We start from the raw sequence: 12,523 nt of genomic DNA on the forward strand, positions 1-12,523 counted from the left end.
CGTGCTGTAATTGCCACTTGTGGCCGCTGCTCACTAAGTTTAACTTGCCATTGTGAAGCCAACTTTAGCCTCCCTGCACAGTCTGTTATGTCATCCATTGCTAGCTAGCGGTCACCTGGTTCAGCTGAAGTAAGTCAACTTTTTATATATGCAGTTATTGAAATTTACACCGCAACCACAACCTATATGATGCTTTAAGCTACCGTTGACGAACTTACATCTGCAGCTAACTAACGGAAAATGTTGGTGTCATTACAGGGCTGAAATACACGAGAGGTGGACGGGACTGTTAAGTTAGCTGACTTACCTAAACACTGGACAAAATGATTTCTCGCTTGTTATTTTATCTCCTCAACAACCTCCATGTCGTCGAGAAACTGGCAGAGTCTCGGCCGATTCGTAGGGCGGCCCAGATCACAGCCTACGCCATCACTAAAGCTCAGATAGCCGGGCGGGACGCCTCGGAACGGGTCATGCGGTCCCAGACGCTGCGGCAGGTTCGGGACGAGGCCGGCAGAGTCCCCGGTGACCTGGGAGAGATGGGCAGCCGCCTCAAGAGAGTCCGGGAGACATTTGTGAATGAAGTGAAGGAAGGATGGAAGGACGGCTCCAGACAGATCAAGAAATAAAGAGGACAGACTGGCTGTAGGATGTGTTGTTACTGACAGGCTGACAACATCTCACCTCACTGCCCGTTGAAGAAACCAGGAGATGAAAGGAGAAATGAAAAATAAACAACCTGCCTCAGGAATGTGGTGATCAACTGCAACCATCAGATATGGTGAACTCGGAGCAGTTGACAATCGGGAAAGGTGATTGTTAATAATACGGAGAGGTCTACACTTCTTTGGCCAGATAATTTATGATGTGTGTATTTAGTCTTGCAGAAAGCTTGTGGGACTGTCTTGGGAAATGATATGTACTCTGGAGCTGTTTTGTGTTCATAGCCTTTTCACATGAAGCTATGAAGAAAAACTGCACAGTCATGTCCTATGTTCTGACAAAAGTATTGTTTGATTTTTTTTCATTTCCCTCCCCCGCCTGGCACTCATGCATCTATGACACCAATCCTGCCGAAGACCTTTTTCTGATCTGTTCATGAAGTTGTCAGGGGAAACGCTTTTATCAGCTGAATGTGTATATGTAGAGGGATGTGATGTGTGTAAACAATGAATTCATTTAATTCTCACTGTATGAATAAAGATTATAATTTATAACAGTGCTTTGACTGCTAGTCTGTGTCAGTTGATATCATTTGCCCCTGGCACAAAACAAAGCGTGTGTAAGGTAAGAGGAAAAAATGCAAACTATATTTTCAAAGTTCATATAGCTGTATAATAAAATTTCATATAAAAGATATAATATTTTTTTGGTTTAAATGAAGGTGGACTGTTTTCTGATACTCCAAATGCAATCGAGTGAACCTGAAAGATCAGATTTTAAAGTCCCCACCCACTCAAAAATGTTTTGGGATCTAACCTTTTATGTGCAGATTGGTGCATCTGCAGAGTTTGACATTAAGAGTTGTTTTCAGATTAATCTGTTGATAGTGGAGAAGTTTTCTCTATGCTTATCTTAAATTTCAGTATAAGAAGTGTTTGCCAGAGCAGTATTTTGTGATATCACAAGTAGTTTTGAAGCCACTCAGTTCAGTTTGCCGTTCACAAGTACACACGTGTGATGTAGAAATCCACAGCAGAGTCAGAAGGACTGGAGTTCACAGTTCACTGCCTCCAAGTTTTAGCTCATAGTTCATTTGCTTTCACAACTCTGGCAGGAGAGTGGCAGAGATGAATTTACAACATAAGTAGAGATAACACAGGACATTTTATTGCCTCCTGTGAGATTTGGTCACTGCAGTGGCAAAAGCAGATTTAGCTGTATGCTACTTTCAAACACCTGCGCACGTATCTTTACACCAGTGGAGTGAGCAGAGCATGAACAAAGATTATCACTTCTGGCAATCACTGTGTATTGTGCTGTTACTTAAAGGTGCCATGAATGTCGATCAACAAAAAATGATTCAGCAACTACTATGATATTTAATTCTTTAAGACCTTTTTCTCAAGCAAACATTTGATGGTTTCAACTTTTCAGATGTGAGCTTTCTTATTTTCATTGCCTCACCATCTTAGAAAATTGAATGTCTTTAGACTGTTGGTCGTAGAAAAACAAAACATGCTCATGACAAAACATGTCATCTTTGGCTCTAGAAAATTCTGATGGGGTTTTCCCACTTTTCTGATGTTATATAGATTAATTAAGAAAATACCAGTTGGATTAATCTATTATGGAAATAATTATTAGATAGAGGTGTATTTTCACTATATTAGAATATACAAAAAAAGAAAAAACATTTTTTACTGCTTATCTCATCATTTGGTTGTATAAAAAAAATCTGCATATCTCCATGTACACAAGGACTTTATTCTGATGCAAATTCATTACTCTGATGCATAACAGCTGTGGGATGGGTTAAAGGGCTGCTATATAGAACTGCTACATGACAAAGATCCTCATATGACTCTTAATCAGAGTTGAGAAACTGTAGGGGAAAAAAAGCATTGAAAGCATAACAAATACTCAAAAATGAAGCTCAACAGATGTAATTTTGCAGCATATAAAGTATCTTTATTTCATTTGAGAAAGCAGAGAAAACAGCTTTATGTAGTAATACTTATGCAGACGCACTGGCCTGGCAACTAAATATTAGTTACATGTTTCACAGAGAAATAAAACTCCATCGCGAGGAAGAAGAGACATAAGTGTCTGACAGCATGAGTCAGTACATATACACTGATATGGCACCTGAACTTCATATAAAAATAAATCTCTCAACATAGGGAAATACACATCCAATCAACAATTTAAATCTGGAAACAGCATCAAGCAGCAGGAAGTACAGTAGTTATGACAGGAAATTGGTTAGTTTGAGTTAGTAAGAGACAATCCTGGAGGGAGTCGTTCGGGTAAGCAGACACGAGGGCTCAGAATAGTCTAGCATTAGCTGTTATTGCCTTTTAATTGTATTATATTTTGTATTAAAACCCTGTTGTTTTTCTTCACCTGACACATTCTCTTTGTTGACTTTTACCATCCAGACAAACAAAAACTCATTCACTCTCCATCACAAACCACAGGAGGTTTTCTTCATGTTCTCCCCAAACCAGTGTGTTAGAGTTTCTCACTCCATTTGTGTCTACACAGTTTCAGATAAGTTACGGAAATAAGTGAAAAGCCAAAAAATAATGCAGCAAAGATTTAGATGTTGAGCTGCAGGCAGGCTCAAATGAATGCTGAGTTACACTGTACACTGTATGAATTAAATCATTTATCTCTTTGATTTCAAAGCATTTGAGGAGAATACATGAAGCCAACAGCCTATGGATGAAAATGCAATCACTCATCATCACACCATCCCCAGCACAGCTCTCTGTGGAGGCAACACTAGTGCATATTCACTGATATGGCATTAGCTTATAGTAAGATACACAGCCTGAACTCAGACAAGGCCATGTCTGTTAGTAGTACTCACAGAGCAAACAGCAGCAGAGCAGAACAACAATCTGACTTCTAAATACACACAAAGCCTTTGCAAATGGGACTGAACTGAACTTGGATCAGTTACAGCGGGTTAGAGTCTTAAAGGTACCAGAAGAAAAAGCTTTAAAGATGTGATGATATATTTTTGTCTGGATACATTTTATCCATTTTACTGAAGTTACTGCTCCTGAAGTTAAAGGGTCAGCCCACCCACATAACAACACATTTACCTCTAGTAAGTTTGTAAATGTTGTTGTTATTTGTCCAGGTTTGTACCTACTCCAATACAATGGATGTACTGTAGATGGTGCTCACATCACTGAGAAGTTAAAATTACAAATTCAAGAGCAATTCAACAGAATTTTCTTGATAATCCCCAGACACTGAACTATTTTGACTAGAACTACTTTCTACTACTACTACTACTTACTAATTCCCTATAGAAACTACTGAGAGGGTGTCGTGTGGCTAATCCAAACTAATGGGGAGAAGTAATGTAATGTTTTCTCAATGCTGTGAGCTCCACAAATGATTTGTTTCACTTCCTTTTGTATCGAGGTAAAGGCAAAAATATCAAAACTTGGACAAAGGTCACTGACCTGAAAACTGCACTTTTAGATATGCAGTTTAAGTGATCATTGCAGTTTAAGTAACTATTCTTCAGAGAGGTGAACCAGAAGTTAAAGCATTTTCTGTGGCTCATGTGACATTAAAAATCACACTGGCTGTTCTTTGTAAAACAAGCTTCGAAGGAGGCACTAACCACTAAAGCAATGTAACAGGTGGCAGCATACGCACTGATATGGCAGCTCACCTTCAGTAAACACAGTGGTACTAACACCTTCTCTCATCTATCCAACTCTTCTCTGCCACTAAAAAGAAGTCCTTCATTTTCTTCAACAGTAGCGCAATTTAAATCCAAAGGTAGTTCCAACATGCCACCCTCGCCTACATCAAAACATCATACAATCAGGTAGAAGCTATGCAATTTTAAAATAAAACAAAAAAACACATTCATGAATAGAAGGAGTGGATCTCCAGAAAAGCAAGGGGAAAGGATTAGAAAAAAAGGTGAGGAAGGGAGTAGGAGAAGACGCAGGATGTGTGGGTCATATTGTGCCTTTACATTCAGAGGTTGGTCAGCATGAAGCTGAACAGGGCCACCAGCAGCAGCCATGCAGAGGACATCACTACAACAGGGAGAGAAATTGGTAAGTATTAGAGGTTGTACAAAAGAAAACAACTTTGACTGAATCTGGCTCTTAGAGGCAAAGTGGCCATTTTATGCAATGAAAACTGGCAGCAGGATTATAGTGTCTTTATTTATGGATCAGTATTCCTTTCTTCCTTCTCTCCATCAATTTCCTATCCATCCATACAACTTAATGTCTCATATACAGCTGAATGATTGCGGCAAATAGATGAAAGATTCATCTCATGGCCACACACAAAATCAAGCTGATAAGCCAGAGGAGTAGCTACACTGATCAATTTTTTTAATATGTCATCTATAATATCTTAGACAGCCCAGTTGGATTTTGATGCTACAAGGAGAAAAAACACTAACAAAATAAAACATAGGCACAAACGTTAGTGACATTTCTTAAAAGAAAGAACCTTTACAACAGACTTTGGCTGAAATGAGACATCTATGTTTGCCTGTTTTTGCCAGCACTTCAAAACTAATGTATCATATGTATCCTAACTTTCAGAAAAATGAAACTTTCCCAGGCATAATTATAACTTGGATGTTGATGTGAATGCCATTTACAAGTGGGGAAACCGGTAATTATGGTAAATCCGACATTACATGAACACAGCATAAGCTATCTACTGGCTGTAGTTTTATATTTAATGTACAGACATGAGAGTTGTATCAAGCTGAATAAAGGTATTCCCCAAAATGTCCAACTATTCTCTGCCGCTGAATGTGCTTTCTTGCCAGAAGCAGGTGGAGGTGATTGTCCCTTGACAAGAGCTTCAGCCATTGTTGTCTTTATAATCCAAGATGTTAAAATACACCCTCTGTGCAGTGCTACGTCTTCAGGGCAGACTGGAGGCTACAGTGAGTCGGTATCGGAAAGTAACAAGTTGGACGGGGGCTAGCTGGTTAGCATGCTAACTTCAGTAGAAGAAAACGCATGAACGAGACAAGAGTTAACATTGGTGTTGCTTTCCACTGCTGGAGACAGCTCTTGGTGAGTAAAGGAATGAAGTTTGATGTGGAACTTGCAAAGTTTCTTCTAGACTGGTAAGTAAACAGCTGGTAATGCTAACGTTAGCTATGTAGCAATAGCAAAACTTACAAGTAGCTCCTTTAAATAAATCATAAAACTTGCATTCCTCTTTGTAAAGTTGATGTATTTCTTTAATTACGAGATGTTTAAGCAGTGAGAGTTCATACTGCTTTTGTCAAGGGAACAACAATTTGGGGCTTTTGCAATCAGCTTTATTTCATACCCACACAGAATAAAAGACATATTTCACATAGGCTATTAAAAACATGAGTCACTTGAATTGGCATTGGACTATAAGGAATTATGTGTTTTTACCTGCAGCTGATGAATTACATTCCATTTCTACCAGTGAGTCCATGTAGCCCTGTCCCAGCCACTCCTGGAAGGTCTTTCTGTCACCGACACCCACGAGGCGGACAGTGGAGTCTTTGAAGATGAGGTCTGTGCCCTGATAGCCGTTCGAGTCAAACATCCTGAAACCAGTACCTGTGTCACTGCCAAAATATGTCTACATGGAAACAGTGAGGAAGAGATAAAGAGAGATGCCAGTTACCACTTGATTTCCGTTCATCTCACTGTGAAACTAAAATGAGACATGACAAGACTCCTGATTTCTTTATTCATTTATGGGTCAAAGTAATGTTATCTTCAAAAATCCCATAGTAGTGTGCTTTTTTAATTTGTTTATATATACTGCTTTCTGTTTTCTGGTGGCCAATTATTGATTCTCAGATGTTGGAGCATCCTTGAATGCACCAGCAAGAAGAATTACCTCATGATTATGACATGAATCTTACAAAAAAAGTTCTTTACTCTCAAGGATTACCTATCTTAAACCAGTTTCAGGTCTCTGCACTTTGTTGGCTTGACTCACTCACAAACGGAACGTATAGTATAAACAGTCTTACCTGAGCGCGGTCCAGGAGTCCATAGACAGCGTGGATGTTGGTGTCTGGTCGTACCATGACAGCATGGGAGGGGACTCTAGCCAGGTTACAGTGTTTGTACTGCGTGACCTCAGCTTTCGCGCCCTGAGAACAGAGCAGCTGGAAATCTGTAGAGTGTAGACCTACAGTCCACGATTCTTCAGAGTTACCTGAATCGACACACAAAGTGAGGTGGTTAAAAATCTGAGACCCCAAAAAGAAGAAAACTTTGAAAATCTTGGAGCTACTCGACTTACCGTCAGTGTTTTGGAAGACAGTAGAATGCTTGATGAAAGCCACGTCGCCATCTCCCTTCGCCAGACACCTGAATGGACAGATAGACACATGAAGTGTTTCATTAAATTCCAGCCGCTTTTCTATTGGAGGCAGAAGAGCTTCAAAGTAGGATGAGCTATTTCAGGCGCATTCATTTTTTCCCACAGAAAAAGGTACATGACAGACAGTTAGAGTTTTTCTAGGCTTTGATCAGCATGGTAATAACTGGAGAGGCACATGTTTCTATGTTAAGTAATATTGAGGATATAATTAAAAGAAAAGCTGGAAATGGAAACGTAGCTACTGGAGTGAAACATCCAATGTTTTAGTACCTGAAGGCACCGTTGTATCCATCATACAGGTCTTTTCCTTTCTCACATTTGCTCTTCCCTGTGTTGTCTCCCACACACAGGTCACACAGGTTGTTGGGAAAACCAGGCTGGTTGGCACCTGGTACACAGCTCTGCTTGAAGAACCCGCCCACCGCTAAGCATCATGGGAAAGACAAGAAACAGAAAGTCAAACACTGGAGGGAATATTCAGGCATTGAAACCGATTATGTTTTCTAACCTGCTCTATCTACAGTACAAGAGACACTCAGCCTGTGACAACATCTGTGGCTGTGGAGGAGCTCAGTCACATCTCAGAAAGTGTACTTGTCCATGTACTGGATTGAGCAGATATTAGGATAGCAGATAGAAACAAGCAGAAAATCAGGCACAAATCCATTCTGTATCTAGTGTTGTATTGTTTGACATAAGGAAGCAATCACGACCACGGCCATTTTATACCATAGGCGCTTCTGGTCTGGCCTCTGGAGTCGAGGCTCAAGCTTATGGTCAAGGTGTTCCACCTGGCCTTCCCTCTAGAGGCCTGGAGCCCTTCCATCATGTTGTCTGAATATGCAGCGCTTCCTTCTGTTGCATTTGTTTTGGGGGTTTGTGTGTTTTTTTTGTTGCAGCGTTTCTGTATTTGCAGCATGTTTGCAGTTAATGTCTTTGTTTTGGCTTCCTGCAGCATGTTTTTTTCATTTGCATTTGCAGCTCGTTCCCGTTGTTGTATTTGTTTTGTATTTTTGTATGTGTTTTTGAATGTGCATCGTTTATGAATTTGCAGCTTGTTTCTCCTTTTGGAAGTGTTTTGGGCCGTTGCAGCGCGTTTACCCTGGTCAGCCACCGTACATGATGGCACTTTCTGACTTAACAGGGAATTGGGAGTGGGGATGTATAAACTAGTATTGAAATAAATTAGTCAATTAAACCAATAGCCGATCAACAGAAAATAAATTAACAACAATTTTACAGTAATAATCAATAATCTTTCTCTGTGTCAGGCTTCTCAAATCTAAAAATGTTCTTATCTCTGTTTTATGTCACTGTAATAGTTTTCTAATACTAAATCAGTCAAAACATGCCTTTTGACCTAACTTAATCAGTAATGGAAAAAATTAATCAGCAGACTAACGAATAAAGAAAAATCCGTAGTAAAATCTAGAAAACGAAACATTCTGATGGCCAGAACGGGTAGGCGGAGTGAGTTCGGCTGACTTGTCCAGCTCACACCTCTGCCTCTCTCACTGACACACACCAACATCCCACTGACCTTGAGGTATCTGACACTGCTTAGGGGTGATCAAGCCTCTCTCCATCAGCGCCGCTACAGGAACGTTCCATCCAGCGGTGCGACCGTATCCTGTGTGACAGGAGCGACGGCCACGCAGGTCGTCAAGGTTACGGATGTCATAGCTACTCTTTTTTACCACCACAACTGCATAGTACATGGAGCCATCACGGTCATCTGCAAAGAAAAGAAACAAAAAAAACGAATGTATGTGCTGTCTTTGAATCCAGAATGTGTGACTTTTGTTTGTGTGTGTGTGTGTTTTTTTACCTGTGTAGCTCTCGCCAGTCGCAGGAACCAAGCCATAGTCTTTGCCTGCTGTGTAGATGTAACCCCCATCCAGAGTGATGGCATCAGCCTCGTTGTTCTACACCAACAAGAAACAGAAGGAGACAGATTGAAATCTCAGAACTACTCGAAAAAAAAGCCATCAGTTATTGTTTCTGCTTTGTTTTGCTTGGTTTTTATTAGCCAGTCTTTTCTTCAGTCGTGCTAGAAGCATGGATATATGGATGGCAATAACGGTCTGATGGTTGGTCCATCACATTGGTTCAGACTGAAATATCTTAACAACTATTTAATGGATGCCCTGAAATGTATTTCAGACATTCATGATCCCCAGAGGATAAAGCCGACTGAATTTGGGGATGCCTTGATTTTCCTCTCGTGCCATCAGCAGGTTGATATTTGTAATTTTGTTGTTGAAACGGCTCAACAACTCTTAGATTACCATTAAATTTGGTGCACACATTCATGGTCCCCTCAGGATATTTTGGTAGCTAAACAACATACTTTAATTAGAACTATTGACATTCCCGTCAGCCTCAGTCGTACTTTGCTTTTAGTGTGAATTAGCATGCTAACAAGCTAAATCAAGATGATGAACCTGGTGAAAATAATTTCTAAACATCAGCATGTTAGTCTTTACATCTGAAAGTGATAATCTGAGACACTGAAAATGCAAAGAACAAATGTCATCTGATATAAAATTACTCAAAAACTCCATCAGACCCTAGAATTTCAAGTGTTTAACATTTTAATTAGAAATAAATGAATATCACTGAGAAACATCGGTCACCTTGATTTTATTCATGCAGTCAGTCACAGAGTCCCCATGGACACATTTGATGTCCGGAGTTAGACGTTTATTTTGAAAGGCCACAGCCATATCAGCACACTTCTGTTGCTCACCGCTGGACAACACACACCACCGCAGGGCACCTGGGGTATTCACAGGTAGATGGGTGAGTGGTAAAGACGGAAAGAAAGACGTGGATAGGTACAGTAGGTTCATTGCCCGGTTAACCAGAAACAAATAAATCAATCCATCCTTTTACAGAGTACAAGCATTTCACCTGCCAATAAATAGATAAATAGATAGATAGATAGATAGATAGATAGATAGATAGATAGATAGATAGATAGATAGATAGATAGATAGATAGTCTTACTTTCTGGTTTACAGTCCATGGCACTCAGAACATTATAATAATTGCTGCCCATCCACTTCTTGTGGTTGTCTGACTCCACCCCCTGAAACATGACGGATGACTCGGAGAACAGCACAGTTCCTCCTCCATACGCAGCAGATGAAAACATCTGGAAGCCCGACTTTTCCTGCAGACAGGAATTTACACATGTAGAGGTTAATTTGGTTAAATACATCTTTTAGAGTGACCATAGCCTACATAGATATAAAGAGCTGATGGAAAGTCATTCTTGTAATGCTTGAACATGCAATGTTTGGAGCACTCTCTTATATACATTACAACTGTATTTTAAAACTTAGTTTCAAAATTAACAAACAATCTCATGCCAAGGTTAAATTAGTAACTGTTCTGGATCTTTGAATCATATCACATGATCCTCATCAGCAGCTCGATGGCTGGGAATTTTGAAATGTGAACTTTGAAGTGAATGTGGGCAAGAGGTGCCTCAAATGCTCGGAGAAAAGTTATTGTAACTCTTGGAAAGTGCCGAGACGGGCCGGAGCTAGCTGGTTAGCGTTCTAACTTCAGTAGAAGAAAAAACTTGATAGAGACAAGAGTTAACATTGGTGTTGCTTTCCAGTGCTGGAGACAGCTCTTGGTGAGTAAAGGAATTAAGCTTGATGCTGAACCCACAACTTTTCTTCTAGACTGGTAAGTAAACAGCTGACAGCTGCTAATGCTAATGTTGGCTATGTAGCAATAGCAAAACTTAATAACTAAATAGCTCCTTTAAGGCTTTGCATAGTTTGGGTGATCACGTCAAAATAAATAACATGAACGAAAGCTCTTGTACAGCTACTAAACTAAATTTGTTTTGAGATTTATTAAAATTTAAAGATTTAGATCTTATTTTGGTACTTATCAAGAACACTGCATGAGGATAATTCTGGCTATTATCAAATTTCTATCAGCAGAAGTCAAGTGACAGGCTCTGACATTCACAATGTGCAGAAATGAAACTGACCATCTGGGACACTGGGGTGCCGTTTATGAATGAGCAGAAGACCGGTTCATGTGTGTTACTACTGCAGAGTGTGTGAGCTGTGACGTACCAGCCCCTCTGTCAGCATGTTAAACACAACAGAGGGAGTGATGTCATTGGCGACCACAATGCCACGGAATGGGACACGGACCAGGTGACATGTTTTCCACTGAGAGACTGGAGCTCTGGTGCCGTCACGACACAACAGCTCATATTCAGATGACTTCAGTCCTTGTGCCCACACAGGGCCACGACCTGGTGAAAAACATAACTGGTTAGCCAAAAGACAAGCTCACTAACAACAAAGTGGCTGAATGGGTCAATAGTTACTTTAATAACCAACTAGTCATTGTCCAGCCATAACTAAGACGTTACCATCAGTGTTCTCCTCGACAGTCGTGTGTTTGATGAAGGCCACCTCTCCTGCACCTTCAGCCATACATCTACAGAGAAATTCACAATTAAAGGCGCAAACAAGGAAAGGAAGCAATCTAGAAGTGTTGGAGTGAACAAAAATGACTCCACATGTACATACCCAGTTCTACAGGACAGTAACTTCTTTGTGTAAGAGTGTAAGTATACATGGTATGAATGTGTGTTACCTGAAAGCTCCTTCATAACTGTAGTATCTCTCCTTTGAACTCTTATCACATTTGAAGTTTCCGCTCGCGTCTCCTACGCACAGCTGACACAGAGACGGAGGATCCTCAGCCGTGTTTGCTCCAGGGATACAGCTCGCGTTGAAGAAATTTGCCACACCTAATCGCAAACGCACACATACACATGCCTCTCTCCAGCTTTCTATATGTTCAGTATATATATGTATATATGTATTTGTGTCTATGTACATTTGTCGTACCCTGTGAGATGCCGCAGCCCATCACAGACATGTAACCCTGGTCTATGAAGTATCCCACAGGCATGTTCCAGCCAGCTGTTCGGCCTTTTCCGGTGTGGCAGGTCTTTTTTCCTGCTAGGTTGTTGATGTTGATGGCAACGTTCGCTTTCTTCACCACAGCAACTGCATAGTAGACGGCACCAGTACCTGAGGCAAAAGCAGCACTGTTGTTGACACACGTGTGACACTGAGACATTAAGTAGTTGGACAGCAACATGTTATCACGGAACAGAAATAAGATTGAGATCAAAGTACAGACTACCAGTCCTGTTCTGAAATAACCCACAAGCTGTGCAGAGATTATAATCAGGGTGTGATAACAGAACATCTGTGTTATCCAACAAGATTAAACTGAGCTAACGTGTCATCACAAGTGGAGAATTATCACATATGTTCATCAAGCATCAGTATAAAGAAGTCCAGAGTATGAATTTTAAAAACAGTGATCTGGAGTTTAGTTAATGTTTTTCAGCGTGATGTAACTTAAATAAGTAGGTCAGTTATTGTGACAAGAAATTATAAAATATAAGTTATTTTTCTGATAAAAAAAG

The 12,523-nt window shown here is 40.3% G+C and overlaps 2 protein-coding genes across 2 annotated transcripts; one reads left to right on the forward strand and one right to left on the reverse strand.

Annotated features, from left to right (window-relative positions):
• The first annotated feature begins 10 nt into the window (after window positions 1-10).
• On the forward strand, window positions 11-1,222 carry LOC111665946 (protein NCBP2AS2-like). Its single transcript, XM_023421107.2, has 2 exons — window positions 11-129; window positions 259-1,222. Exon 2 carries the CDS (start codon window positions 324-326, stop codon window positions 627-629), a length of 306 nt encoding a protein of 101 aa, XP_023276875.1. The 5' UTR covers window positions 11-129; window positions 259-323; the 3' UTR covers window positions 630-1,222.
• A 1,387-nt stretch (window positions 1,223-2,609) lies between these two features.
• On the reverse strand, window positions 2,610-12,204 carry LOC111665951 (melanotransferrin-like). The gene is made up of 13 exons (XM_023421119.2): window positions 11,934-12,204; window positions 11,677-11,833; window positions 11,450-11,517; window positions 11,145-11,329; window positions 10,054-10,219; window positions 9,681-9,823; window positions 8,873-8,969; window positions 8,585-8,779; window positions 7,315-7,468; window positions 6,964-7,031; window positions 6,689-6,876; window positions 6,096-6,288; window positions 2,610-4,733 (listed from the first exon to the last, which is right to left on the reverse strand). The coding sequence occupies exons 1-13, from the start codon at window positions 12,187-12,189 to the stop codon at window positions 4,672-4,674; spliced, it is 1,932 nt and encodes a 643-aa protein (XP_023276887.1). The 5' UTR covers window positions 12,190-12,204; the 3' UTR covers window positions 2,610-4,671.
• Window positions 12,205-12,523: the final 319 nt, after the last annotated feature.

The sequence above is a fragment of the Seriola lalandi genome, unplaced genomic scaffold (assembly GCF_002814215.2).
Source record: "Seriola lalandi dorsalis isolate HSWRI2012SDOR001 ecotype SW California unplaced genomic scaffold, Sedor1 jcf7180002002562, whole genome shotgun sequence".
NCBI classification, from domain to species: Eukaryota; Metazoa; Chordata; class Actinopteri; order Carangiformes; family Carangidae; genus Seriola; species Seriola lalandi.